Source organism: Bombus vancouverensis, chromosome 11, assembly GCF_051014615.1.
Source record: "Bombus vancouverensis nearcticus chromosome 11, iyBomVanc1_principal, whole genome shotgun sequence".
NCBI classification, from domain to species: domain Eukaryota; kingdom Metazoa; phylum Arthropoda; class Insecta; order Hymenoptera; family Apidae; genus Bombus; species Bombus vancouverensis.
Window position 1 is genome coordinate 3,901,867 of NC_134921.1, and position 14,864 is coordinate 3,916,730.

At 37.6% G+C, this 14,864-nt stretch overlaps 1 protein-coding gene across 3 annotated transcripts in view; it reads left to right on the top strand.

The window, feature by feature from the left end:
- The window catches only part of LOC143303342 (uncharacterized), a 341,675-nt gene that overhangs the window by 175,323 nt on the left and 151,488 nt on the right, over positions 1-14,864 (top strand). The window contains exon 3 of one of the 3 annotated variants that reach the window (XR_013059526.1): positions 9,693-9,724. The exons of 1 other annotated variant lie outside the window; for it this stretch is intronic. Coding sequence is in view for 1 of the 2 variants with exons in the window: in XM_076622707.1 (XP_076478822.1) it covers positions 9,693-9,862 (170 nt within the window). In the remaining variant the exon portion in view is untranslated. Of the gene's footprint in view, positions 1-9,692; positions 10,308-14,864 lie in introns of those variants that run through there. One more of the 3 variants, XM_076622707.1, reaches the window with a different exon arrangement.

A 14,864-nucleotide genomic window follows, 5' to 3' on the forward strand; every position in this document is an offset into this window, starting at 1 on the left:
TGGTCGTCGGACCGGCTGCTCGTTGGAGCTGGTTGGGGCTGGCCGGTTGGTTTGGCCCACTGGAGCGGACACCCGGAGGAAGCACACCCGCCGGAACGTGGCACGCTTTGTAGCCTCGTGTATATACCGGGGCACACGTGCAGCCACGGATATTCGCGGACACTTCCATGCGAGTATATACGCTGTCGTATCATCTACAGGGTGGCCCTTTCATCTCTGACACGGTGTATTGTTTTCATATGATTCTTTTTAGGGTATTCTTGTTGGACAACGTTTGAAGTATTCTATTGTGTTACGTTGGTTTTTACTGGTGTAGAAGGTGTTTAACGATACAAGACAGAACAACATAGTTTTTTCGTTAGTGGACTACGGATATTTATACAGATCTATACTTTTATGGACATAATTTGAAAAATGAAATTTAGGTAGAAAATTGTTTTATCTATCGAATGTAAAAGATACCATATTTACATATTTTTTATGTGTATTATATGTATTCTGCTTATTTTTGTGTCTTCAAATCTCTCATAAATGCATACAAATCCACAGTCTATTTATCAATGTCACAGCTATTAAGTGGTCGATGCGATCAATTCGTAATTATGCGTAATTCTTCGCGTAGTTTTTGTTTTCATTAGTCCTAGTATTAAAAGAAAATAGTTGGTTAAGATATAGAAAGCTCGTGTCTATCGAATATAGAGATCTACAGAAAACTCGTATAAATTCAGCTATGGATAATAGCCTAGCGATATGAGTCAGATAAAAAGAGATTTGGATAATTATAAGGATCATAAAATATTGTATATTGTAAATATATTTTTATTTTGTAAAACGAGAGTATTCTAGAACTACCGAACGTACAGTGTCTAGTACACTTTAAACAATGCAGCTTATAAATTTCCATTCAACGTATCTGATCTACCTGTCTCTGATTCCAATCATAACTTTCAAAAGACTTACGTCATTCTACCGAGAATCATTTGGTCAATAAGAAATCGTCCGTCAAATTCAATTATCCCTATCAATTTCTCATTACAACAACGTAGGATCTTTTGTACGCTGTCAGAATAATCTTCCCGGTGGAAATTCATCTCGCAGGCACGATCGATCGTTCATTCATCAAACATTCCCAAACCACAGGATCTTTTGTTTCAGTCATCGAAAAGCCTGTTGCAACAAGAAAAGCAACGCGTTTGTCCGACGTGTAGAGTTGAAATATGTAAGTGTTGCGCAAGTGAGGCTGGTTGGATTACCCTGTATATGCTGGTGCAGCTCGCGTAAACGTGATGGGGTGAGCGCATAGAGGAGCAAGTAAAAAGGAAAAGTAAGGGGCAAGGGGTTAAGAGGGAAAGAGAGAGCGGTTAGAGAATACGAACCGAAAGGGAACTGCGCACCACTAGCCGGAACCGTCCATGACGCAGTCATCGCGACCATCTCTCGTGTCTATCGCATCTGCATACGTGAGTGACGAGCCGAACGTTACCTGTGTGCTGCACGCGTGCACGTACGCACAGGCATGCGTGCGTACACGATCTGTGCATAGCCCTGGGAAGCCTGGATCGCGCATATACGAGTGGTACGATGCGTACAGGGCATACGAAAACGAATAGTTACGCGTTAACAGGAATGTGTGCCGCGATCATTAGCATAGTCTTCGCTCCTTGTTACTAATGGTTTGCCTTTGTTTGGTATTATTGGACTGAGTATGTACTTACGTAGATAGAAGCAGATCTTTTTCTTGATTCTCTTGGAGCGTGATCGAAATTGATGAGAAACTAAGTGTGAAATTTGAATTAAAGTTAGAAGATTCAATTTGGAATTTTGGTTTTGTATCTGGAAGATTTTTGTTTGATGTAGAACGTAGAATATCGATTGGAACTCGTTGATATAAAGAATAAATGCTAGTGAAATTGAATAGATGAATGAAAACTTGCTTTCCTTTTTCATGTTTATGGTTCGAGTTTCAAGCTTTAAAATCATAGGATTATCAGGATTAGGTACAGGTCTTTGTTCTTGTTTTGTGCATGATAGTTTCCCAAAAATGGACCGGATTAAGAATTTGTTAAGGATTTAAAAGGATATTAATAACTTAATAAAAACACTAAAAGATTCTTATTATCCGCGTCTTTATCTTCATTCCAATAGGCGATACTTAACTACTTAGTTAGTCAAGTATAGCCTAGGAAAATGGTATAAGCAAATAATCTTTCGGCGATCAAATATGCCACTTTCTCGCAAAGAATCAATATTTTTTTCTCAAAAGTACACACGATTCATCGGCTATGTATAGTCAAGTTTTCTAGATTTTTAAGTTCCACGATGGTTATATAACATATTGGTAATTTTTTAGGTTTCAATCGTGTTATTGGCGCGATTGTGTTTCCACGTTTTCCTTTATTTTCAGGTCTGCCCTGAAAAAGTGGACAAGAATGTTGTGGATCGAAAGATCGTAAGAAAACGAAACATACCAATAATACGGTTGAAATTCGTAATCACTAAAGTATCCTGCCATGTAAGCATAGTCGCAGCGTGAATCCTATCACGTGCTTTTCCAATCCGTCCTCGTCAAGAGCCAAAAGATATAGTTGCTCCGTGGTGAGAGAAGCAAATAGGCATGGTAGTCTAGGTCTGGGAAAAGTTACAGGGCAGGATGAACTTCGAGGTGTGAATTTTAAGCAGCTAGGCGTATCGCATCGGTCGAACTCAGTAGTCGGAACGGCCGCTGAAAGTGACGTCTGAAAGTGAAGATCGCTTTGTCTGCACTTCCATTCGGTATTTCCCTTCAAATGTAGATCCTCTACTCGTTATTTATCTTTTCATTCGTATGAAACGGACGGTATATTATAATTATACTTCGTGTAAGTAATTCTGGTGAATTATAATCATCAATTTTTAAATTACCCCAAATAAGAGGAAGATCTATCTTCTTTTATGATAAAATACTAATTAACAGAACTACATTGTAATTAAGAGTTCGAAAAAAAATGTATGCAAAACATATTACGCGTCTATTTCATTTTTATATTATTATGTTTCTTTATTTAAAGGAACTACAACGAAAATATCGTCTAGATAAGAGACTGCTCTGGTGATTTACTCAATCCTCGTAACTTCAACAAGTTATATATTCTCCAGACACGCAATCCCCCGCTTGGTTTTAAGTAGTACGATACAAGCGAATGAATTAAGGAATCAAGTAAGTGAAAAATACTTGGAAGTGTTATTTGTTCCAGCAACCTAGCTCCAATATCTCACACGTGAAGATGAATTCCTAATGAATTCTTCGTTTAACACGCTTCGATATGCACGATATACACAAATTGTCCCACAAAATATTCAATTGAACTGCATAACAAAAATGTCAAATAAATAACGTAAAACATTAGCAAATATATTATAACACTCGAGTAGCTTATTTCCACAAAACAAAAAATGAAGATAATTGATGAAATTATAATAACGATACAATAAGTACTTCTAACTATACTCAAAACGTTATGTAATAGACAAACAAAAGTTGCGAGTTTATGATATCTTAATAAAAATCATTGATATAAATCCAGCAAATAAACAACGTAACAAGCTATGTACGCAAAAATACGATTTAGAAGTAAAATTAGACGTTGCTTGATTCAATGACGTTTAAATCAGTAACGGGAATTCTATTCGCGTTCAATCGATCAATAAAAAAGGGGGGAAAAATGATAGATCAGACTGTAGGAAAATAACGGGACTCGATGCACTCTGTTCCATATCATGTTGGGCACGTGGCAGTCGACCCGGTTCTGACCTCTCGACTTCGTGATTCCGAATGATTTTCTTTCGCTCCCTTTCCTCTTCGTCTCTCGCTCGTTTTTCGATTAACAGAGCTAGTCGAGCGAATCGTCGGGTTCCGGAAGGTGAAGCTGCTTCGCCGATACGGATCCCAATGGCGCACCCACGATCCTTCAAAACCGGCGCGGCAATCGTGCCGAGCGTTGTTCATGCATTTTTTGCTAGTAAGAGTCAGACGTCAGATCGTTCGAGCTCCACGTGACTCTTCTCGCGTCGTTTCGTCTCGTGATTCCGTGTATGGAAGAGGAAAATTGGAGTTAATCACTTGTCCTTATAGTCGATAATACTTTTTAATTCCTTTTCTTGGTAGTATTATAGATTAGTGGGAACGTTAATACATATACAAAGAACACAGTTATTAATATTTATTAGTTCGATTGGAAAACTTGTCTTATTTTTCAAAATTAACAAGGACAGAATATGCAGTTTGATTACATTACGTTTTATACAATTTTAGTCAGATAGAATTTTGTTAGTGTGTATAATTGTATGTATAAGCATAAAATTAATTTTTCATTTATGGAAAATTTGAAGATGCAGAGATGCATATAATATCTATAAAGATACGTAAAATATCCAAAGTATAGTACTTTCTATAATATTTAGTAAATAAGACAATTTCCTAGCTGAGTTTCATTTTTCTTGTTATATTTATAAAAACACGAATTTGGACAAATATCTAATAATTATAGACTAGTCCGAAATCGGAAATTAATTTTATTACATTGGATATATCACAAGTTGCAAACCTTACGATTACCATTCTTGAAAAGTCTGAAAAAAATAAAGGTATTTCTTAATCGTATCAATAAAAAATATGCTTACACTTATAGCTTGAAAGAACCATGATTTATTATTGAAATATCAGGATTAGGTAAAATATCCAACATATATGTAATCTTTCATCCATTCCGTCACATTAGAATTGGAAGAAGTGAACAATCATTGAACAAAGACGCTGATTAATACACTTCCCAAAATGAATTAATTAATTCCAATAGTAAAAGATGAAAATTTCCAAGAATTCCCAAAATCCAAGATCGAGCAAATTTCACGTGTGAGTGCCAGCTGCATCCGGTAGCGGCGCGTTATGCGAGCGAGTATCTGGCTCGATGATCGGCGCGCATCGCGGCGAAGAATCACGAGCGTTGATCACGTAATAGCGTTGTCGACGAGCGTCGTTTCTCAAAAGCGGTGTAGGATCCGTTTCCTTTCCCCCTGTTGTTTTTTTCGTCACGGTGGAAAGAATCGCCGACTCCAAAAATTTTCGACTGTGAACTGGTCGCTCGAGTGACTCCTTTGTTCGACGTGGTTATGCAAAGGAGCTAGCAAAGCAGCACGAAATAAGAAAGAGACGAAAGAAGCGTAATGCCCTGCCGATTTTCGAACCAGTCAACGTGCTTTCGTTCTTCGTTGAAACGAACGAAAAAAAAAAAAGAAAGGAAGACAGGAAAGAAGCGTGGAAGAACGAAGAGGGAGGAGAAGAGGGAGAAAAGGGGGAGGAAAGGTGGAGGTAACGAGCGAGGCCTGAATGCATCGGGCGTTTGGAGGGCATAGCCGGAGCGCGTCACCGTGACACTTAAGCGGAACGCGAAACTGCGGCGAATAATTGCAGCACGTTCGAGGCAGTCGCGAGTGCAACAACACCGGGCACAACAGGCTACGTTAGCGGCATGCTTGTGTGGGCATAACCACGGCTGCACCCACTCGGGCTCAACCACTGCCGGCCAATTAACCCGAATGGTAACGAGCCGCGTCGAGCGCGTCGCCTCGCGCCTCTCTCGCTACGAAATCCGTTTCCTTGCCGAAATCGTGGCCAGACTTTTAACACTTTCATACCGTGAAGAGGTGTTTTTGGCTACAAAAACGTGTGCTTCGTTATTGGCGGACAAATTTTTTATATAAAAGTTTCTTATTCTTTCTGCGGAATTTTGACGCGTTTTTCTGTACATTTGTGTTTGTTTAAAAATCGTGGCACATTTCCTATATTTTCTCAATATCCTCAATGTTCCTAGGAATTGTAGAATAGGGAAAGATTGCGTCGTGAATGATTGGAGGGTGATGATTAAGATTATTTTAGAAGTAAAACAAACTAATAATTTTCTTGACATTTATCTGAACAAATGAAATTTTATATCACAAAAATGATTGTTCTATTATCAGAAAGTTTCATTATTAGAAAATTTGTATCTTCCTATTAATTAGTATCTATTAGGTCGTCCGAAAAGTTTCTTTTGTTTTATAAGGAAATAATGGATGCATAACATTTTCCGTTTTATATTATTTTATTGAATTACGTATGATCCATTTTGTTCTACCAAGATAAAGATTACAACGTTCGACTGATTAGGTTTCATGTTTGTATAAAGATGCGTTGTTGTAAAAGAGATGTCTATAAAAGAAAGACACTTTCCGGACAACCTAATATATGGAAGATACTGTACTTACTGTACTCTATCTACTGTATTTTCGTGAGCCTCTGTATAGAATAAATAGTATTGTGTCTGCAGGTGCGTACAACTGGAAGAGAATGCAACTATCAACTCGTACGTTGACTTGTGTAACGTCGACTGTGATCTGGTTCCTTGCGTGTTGTCGACTGATTATTTAACGACTTAACGGGTTAACAGCGAGCCAGAAACGGGGCTCGATTCGCCTTCTGCCTCGTAAGTGACATATTAATTCGTGGGTCAATTGAAATATGATGGATCGATGCGATTACGGTCCCGTTAGGATAAACGGGAAAAAATTAATTGATCCTTTGGTTGATCATCGGTAGTATCGGAACCTCTTTTTCCTTTCGCGACAGTTTTGCAAGTTGCATGTACTTTGTTTTTTTAGTAACTCCGAAGCCTTGAATTGTGCGCATACAATTTAAATCGACTGGTAGAAGTTGTGATACGATAAATTGCAAGTTACATTAATACCTACCGTATTTGTTGGTTCGTATAAGAGGCGTGTTGTTTATACTTTAGTGTACCTCGAAAATACGTAAACGATTTCTTCCTAATAACAACTATATTTAATATCTATATATTTCATTATGCAACATATCTTTAACAAAAAATAGGTTGCTCTCTTTGTTTCTTAAATTCGATTCGGTCCTCTTCTCTGTGTGTTCTAATAACATCTGCTGCAATTAGTAATAATAATTGCGTAATTTTTATTTACGTTAACTTTTATTACATCACTTTTATATCATATATCGGTGTTAATTTCTTCCGACGTTAAGTATGCAAAATAAATTTATTTCGCTGATGGAATTGTTTTTAAAAATTACTATATCGTAGAGCATAAACAACTGTCCAAATATTAACGCGACGTGGAAATGAAAGTTTTATGACAATTCTTTGATAAAAATCTATTGTATAATTAAATGTTATTATCAAGAAGAGATTGTTTATTCATAATAAATGGTTCATATTTTCGCAGAGTAAGCAACACCATATTTAAATCATCCCTTCTTATTTAAATTATCTTCCCTAGCAACAAGTACAGAGATAATATTCTGTTCGAATATTATTGCGAGTAACTGTATTTCACAATTATTCTGATAACCGCTAAAGTTGTTATTTTAAAATGTCTAGAATTCGCACGATCGGTCGATAATCCTGCTTGAACAGTCATCAGTCGATGACGAGAATCGAAGTGACGGAACGATAACTAGCGGCGTGGTTCCTCGAAATCAGGGTACCGTGAATGGCTTCAGTTCCTAGCAAACATCTGCGATGCCGATAAGTATGAACATCGGAATCAGCAGGTCTCAAGTGTAATTGGCTTGTTGAGTTTCGCATATACATGTCAAAATAGACGAAACGTGTCAAAATTCTAGTTAATGACAAACCACACGGTGAGCTCGAAAGCGCGTCGCTGCGATAAATAATTTATTTAAGGATGTATTTCGGTTCGGAGGCCGCATACGCTAAGATATTAAAATAATAGTACATGTAGATTATGAAAGAAAAAGTAGTTTATTTCTGGCCAGATTTTACATTTATTGATTTACACCGATACTTTACCGATGGTATGAATTATGAGTAGATTCGAATATATAAAGCAATAAATGTTAGGCAGGCACATTACCGCAGGTAATAATTATTCGAACGACTTCCAAAGTCGAATATTTGCTTGAATAATTTAGATTTAAGGCACAATAATGCAATGGAAGCTGTGTTTATTATTCCACTAAAGGATCATACTTGTGACTTAACAATAGCAACAAATCTTCATTTCTGGAGTAGAAGTGAAGTAAAGCATTCAAAACAAAATGTACAACGTTTAAATGACTATGAGCTATGGATACTATACAATACTATTCATTTCGCCTGTTTGATACGTGTCCCTAAGTATGACAACAATATGACGAAAATAAATAAATATATGTAATCATATCCCTGTCGCGATAAAAGTAAACATTAATATATACGTGCATGAATAAATACATGCTTGTAGTCGTGTTTAAATTGCCAAGGTAAAACATCTGGTACCAGTCATCTCGAATGGGTTAGCAATTTTAGTGTTAGAGATTAATAAAGAATTCTTTTCTCCTTTTTTCAATTTCATTTCCAATTTCCAATTTTCATATTTCAAATAACCTTTTGCCCCGAATGTTCATCTTAAAAATGGCGCTTCCGCGCATGGAAATACCCTGCTTTAATAATAATATTTAGTCGATAAATATAATATTGCTCACATAATTCTCGCGTGGACTATGCCACGCGTATATCTATCAGAACCACGATGCATCTCACGGATGACTGATTATTCGTCCTGACTTCTAGCTACCCATTAGCAACGCGTTTCACGCCTTTCGCATGGAAAAAACGACAGCCAGGCAACGCGATTCTGTAGTTAAGGTATCTCTTAATGACTACCGCTAATTGTCCAATGGACGACGCCCATAAACGCTATTTAATGGGAATTCGTTGCAGATATCCGCGACACTGATTAGTAGGTTTGATTTATCGTTGCTTCAAAGCGAAGGTGCGCTGCGATTACAGGTAAATCGTTGTGCAATCGCGGCGGCGGACTTATTCGCTGATAATTTATCGCGTGAAATATGATGTCGTGTTATATCAATGATATTTCGAGGAGATTTGTCGAAGGTAATTTGTGTTGTTTGTTTTATAAGAAAAGATTGGAATATTCTTATTGGTTTTTTTGTAAAAGTTGGAATATTGTAATTGATTGAGTAAAAATGAAAACCAGAAAAGAGTAACTTTAAAATTCAATAAAATTAGAAATTTGTATAGGAGTACGTCATTTAAAAATTCTATAATCTGCTAACTAATACTGTATTATTTTGGTTTGAAGTTAAATATGTATGTAGGTATTTTTGTTAGTCTCTCGAATATTTCGAAAATATTGGTGTTGTCATCCCCCGTGGAATAATAATAAAAGACATCTTTTATTTATTTATGTATTTGTTTAAGATCATATCTACCTTGCCGTTATTAGTGTTAGTACCACAATGACCATATACATAATACACAATATGTATTAGATAATAGACATTACACATACCTTAATACATAATAACTTAACAATATATAGTACATACATTATGCATAATAACTTAACAATACCTATAACAATACAGCAACGTATTATGAGAAAACCCGATTTTTACGTAGTTTTTGATTATTAAGAGCTAAATGAATCTCACGTGGAGGATAAAATTTGCATAACACGTAATAATTAAGGATCAAAGGCGGGAATGAATGGATAGCCAATCATACCTTTGCTTTTTTACAGAACAGCCATATTTTATACAAGACCAGTGAAAAATTAAATTTAGTAATATAAATTACTAATTTCTGTATAAGCATTACTTTTCAACATGTTTGTTTCTTTTTCAGTATCACCGCAGAACCCACAGATACCCAAATGTCTGTTCACGAATCGCGGAACATTGTACAATCTTGGCAAAAACGTCCCATTTGAAGCAACATCGAGATTCGTTCCACTGGTTCACGCGTTCACGATCGAACGACTCGTAAACGTCTCAAATCGTCGATTTCACATTTGAGGAAGCATGAAGTTTCTTCGGTTGTCGGCGAAGGCGGAGGACGATGGCGGGTAACGGAGGAGTAAGAAATGAAATAGCGGAGAAAGAAAGGGGTCGTTCGCGGTTTTACGATCGAACGAGCTCGACTCCAGAAAATCTCTGATATAGAACTGTTTGCGAATGATGGGTAGAGCAAGAGTACCAAACCGCAATCTCCGGTTCCCACCGGTGGAGCCGGCGTTATTAATTACGAAATATTTAGCGTTAAATTTTGTGGAACGACCGCGGTGCCTTCTTTTTAAATCGTTGTCGTGACCTTAAGAATTTCAGGGTGAAATCAGTGACCACAAACGCTCGCTCCAGACACGATTCTTCGGTGTTCTTTCTTTTTCAAGGTTTTTTCAACGATAGAGCTACGTAGTGCAATATGTACGTACGTATGTATAAAGTATCAAATTATTGGGAAAATTCGTAGAAATTCAAGACAAATTTTAAGTTCTATTAAATTGTTTTTCGAGAAATTTTGTATTTTTTCTGCAATCAATACCTTCAAGTAAATTTCCCTTGAATTTCTTCAAATCCTTAAAATATTCAATTATCCTTAAAATATTATGTTAAATTCTTTTTTAGGAACTTTTTACTCCCTTTAGCAATGAATATCAAGTAGATTTTGTTTGAATTTCTTCAAATCGTTAAGGTGTCTATTAGATTTCTCATAATTAAAAGAATTTTATGAAAATAAGCGATAGTGTGACTATGTTGCATCCAATGAATTGAGCTAACCCCAATCCAGTCGGGTCTTTTTCTTTCTTCTCGGAAGGCACTTGATGACGATTAGCGTGGGTGTTGCATGAAGTTATATTAATGACCATTAAAACGTGATAACCACGTGTATGCACACGTGACTCACGATATCGAGTTCATACTCGCATCAATTACAGTGTTCGAGACTTAGGGCTATGTTCTCGATTCTATAACAGCGATAAGAACGTATCATAGAGCCTGGACTACCTCTAATGAGAATTCGTTTCGAATTGCTTCGTTTCGTTTGTGAGTTTCCACAAAAACCGGGTGCCCCCTTCCATTAAAAGTTGCAAACGATCCCGGTTTAATGAGATACCGAGACGTTAATAGCTGCTTTAATTGGGTTGTTAATTTTCGGAGATGAATTCATAGGGGAAAAATGCAAAAGGCTAATAGCGCCGAGTAGGAGGAGCCCCATGGATTAAATGGGCTATTTTCGGACCCTTTGGTCTTAACCTGCAGAGGAAAAAAGGAGAGAGAGAGAGAGAGAGGAAGAGAGACGCGGACCACTTTTTTTATCCAACCGAGCGATCGAATATCCCGCTGCGTCTGAACTAGGAAACCTCCTTTCTTTTCTTTCGTAGATCCTTAGCCTTCATTTTTGATTATTCGATATTTTAATGAGGTTGATAATGTTCCATAATGGTGATAGATTTTTTATCCTGGATTAGGAAATCTCCCTTCTCATTGTTTCGTATCAATATCTTCCTTATTCTTTTCACTCCATTTTCGATTATTGGGAATTTTAATAAGTTCGATAATGTTCCTATAACGGTGATGAATTTTTTATCCCAATCTGGGAAACCTGCCTTTTCTCTTTTCGTAACTATATCCTCTTTATTTTTCATTTTCTGTTATTCAGTTATTTTAATAAATTGATAATATTCTGTAATTGTGGTGAATTTTTTATTTTGAATAAATGAAAAATTCTTGTAGTATCTTAATGCGCAAGGCGTAAAGGCTGGGAACTTTAAGAGACTCGAAGAGTGGAGACTTGATGCTTGACACACTCGTAATCGTCTCAAAACCAATTTTTCTTCCCACATTTAAGACTCTCGTCATTTTTAACTACTATTAACGCCGCACCACATCCTTTTCAATCATCCTCACGAATTCACATAATATCGATCACTTTATCTATCTTACACGCGTGACAGATGCAATGATGGAGGATCAATTTCGGCTCTAATCGCGCGGCAACGCCTCCCTCTTTACACAATTCTTCAAAAGCGTCCCTAGAAACGAGGAACCTGGTCATCCATTCATCATGGACCGCCCGTTTTCGGGCACCTGCATTGTCTTAGATTCTCGTAGTTTCCATTGTCTCGGCGTTCCGGTTACGCACGATCGGCTTTGGTTAAGATCGGCCTCGTTAAATAGCGTTTCAGCGCCGATTACCCGAGTCTTGTAACTTCTGTTCCGCCACCCCGACGAATCGTAAAAGGAGAAAGGGAAAAAAAGAAGCGTTAGTTTCACAGACGAAAGCGACCGACACACGGCTGCTTTTTCTCTCTATTGTCTTATTTTCACGCTTGATTACGCGGCCCACCTCGACTTACGAACGTTCTTTGTTTCGCGCGGATCGTGGAACAATGAGGCTTAATTAGAAAACGTCTTGACTCGTGAGATTTCTCGACCAACGGAGATCGGGATACGTGGCCGTTAATTGGGACAAGGTTCTTGGAAGTGTGATATTTCGCCAGATTTTCGTCCTGTGGTCTGTAGGTACTGTGGGTGGTATGGTATCAAGTGCATGGATTGCTAATCGTAAGTAGACTGCGGATGTTTATGCACTTTTGAGAGATTTAAGGGTGCGAAGATTTGACATCGTTCAGCTCCAAATTAGTAGAAGCGACTGTCATTTATTTTACTAAAACATACGCAAGATATTAAATATCAAAGTCGAGAATCAAATATGTTAACATCAGACTTTCTTTTCTCTTACATAACTACTTTATTTTTGTTTATCTTTTTTTTGTTTTTCTCTTTTTTTCTATCCTCGTGACCTCCAATCTAATTATAGATAGAGCAACCGCTAATGCTACTCACCTGATAATTGTGCTTTGATCTCGTTTATTATTAATCATAGCAATGGGTTTTCGCCTGTTATCTTAATAATTGATCATAAATTAAATTGATACTTCGAGCTCCTTTTTCAAACGACTACAATTTGTCCAGATTTTTATCGTCGCACAAACTTTTAAATGAATTTAGAACAGAATTATTTCTAGGAAATTGTCTCTTTAGCCTCTCATATAGATACATCACCTCTTCTCCGTCCCTTCAACGATTTAATTCTCGTCACACATAACAATTCAATCAAAAGTGAATTAAATCCCGTCCGAGATAAAAACGAGAGCTCTCTGAAGGAGCTTAGCACACAGAGAAAGCGACGCGCCAGTGCGAATAAAGAAGCCTGCAGGCCATCGGAACCGAAGCTGGACGCATCGATCATTCCTTTCGCATCGAAGGAAAGAAAAAACAGCCTAGAGAGAGCAGGCGAATAATTAAATTTCGTCGAGAAGTCTGGGCGAGAAGGGGATGATGGAGGGGGAGGGATAAATTTATGCGACCTCCCCCAGGACGTGCCACCCTCATTAACGATATTCATTGGCGGTTCCGTGCCGATAATTCAGCCATTCATCAAGCCGATCTAACGACCCGTTCGGTTCTTGCGCCAGGCGAAATCGATTAAAGTGATCGACTGCGGGCGTCTCCTCTGTATAGAAAATGAAAGGGAAGAGAGATCCGCAGGGGTGACCGCGTTCGATTTCGTGAGCGTGCGCCTACCAACTAATTCTCGAGACAATGCATCACCGTGTTCGGACAGAACACCTCATCAGAGAGCTTCGTGTTAATGAGCGCCATGGAGAAATATGATCTTACTTTTTTTGTCGGATCGCGAGCGACTCCTCGAGAACGGATTTTTAAGTTCCGCTTTATCGAACCTGTCCAAGGGATGCAGGAGAAAGATTCTTTTTCTTTTGGAATTTGTACCTTCCTTTTCCATTTTTTCCAAATGTTCGTTCAAGATTTCGAAAAGAGCGAGAGAAACGATTGATTTATATTTTAGTATTTTTGTCCTATTAGGATATGATTGGGATAGTCATTCCGTTAGTTCGGTATCGATAAAAATCGATGTGACGTTTTTCTCGTGAAAATATCCACGTATTGGTTAAGAGTTTGAAAAAATAACTAAGAGGGTACGAAAAGTGTGATAGAACTGTTCGAAAGAAATACAGTGGCTACAAAAAGTATTTGCACGTGCCATTATTTTTCAATGATGTATTCTTTCATCGTCTTCTGTATTTCACTACGAAAGTACTATTAATGATACGGAATTTAATAGATTTACCTGGGTCTAGTTGGTATTAAATGAAATAATAAATACAATGGTGTGCAAATAATTTTTGCGGCCACTGTATTTTGAGTTCACACGGTTAAGTCTCCTTTTTAATTTTTTCGGAAAGATATGTTTTCGGAGATGCACATAAAACTATCCACTGTTCGATCGAGATCAACTAGTTGATACTTGATCGTCACGCTATGTACGTCGTATATTCTATTCTTCCATGTTCTCTAACATTTTATATTATAAATACACTTTTATATTCGAATAGTGGATGTGTATGAATAAAACCAAGCTATAAAAAGAAATAACTCAGCAAGAATTTCAAAACGTAAGACAATACACAATTATTTATTATAGCGTTGTAAGTACATGGTTTAATGTGTTCAACCTTCATGCATGGATTTAGATGCAAGTGACCAAAGAAATCCTTGAAATTTCCATTTACAACCATAATGTTCGCATCTAAAAAGTCTTGTTATTTTAACCACTGTAATAAGTCCACTATTAAAGTTGATCCACTCAAAAAGTTGATGGATCCAAAAAATTCCATCAACTGCTGGTATCACCAAAATGCCAAACAGCATCGTCCGAAAAACTTGATGCACAACCGCTTCCCTATCAACATTTACGGTTCAAAGCTTAGCTTAACGACCGTCCAAAAGAACGAGCTCCCTTTTCTCTCTCCCCAGGGGCAGATAAGGATGTTGGTCAAGGCACCAGGCGATCGATCAAACCGACGCGACAGGACGCGCGGAGATTATACTCGTTAGATTCGTCAGTTTCGGTGGCATTTTTCTCGCCGGTTTCACGAAGAATCGACGGTTCGTCTCTATCGACCCTATACATCCGGTTTTCGAACAGGCAGGT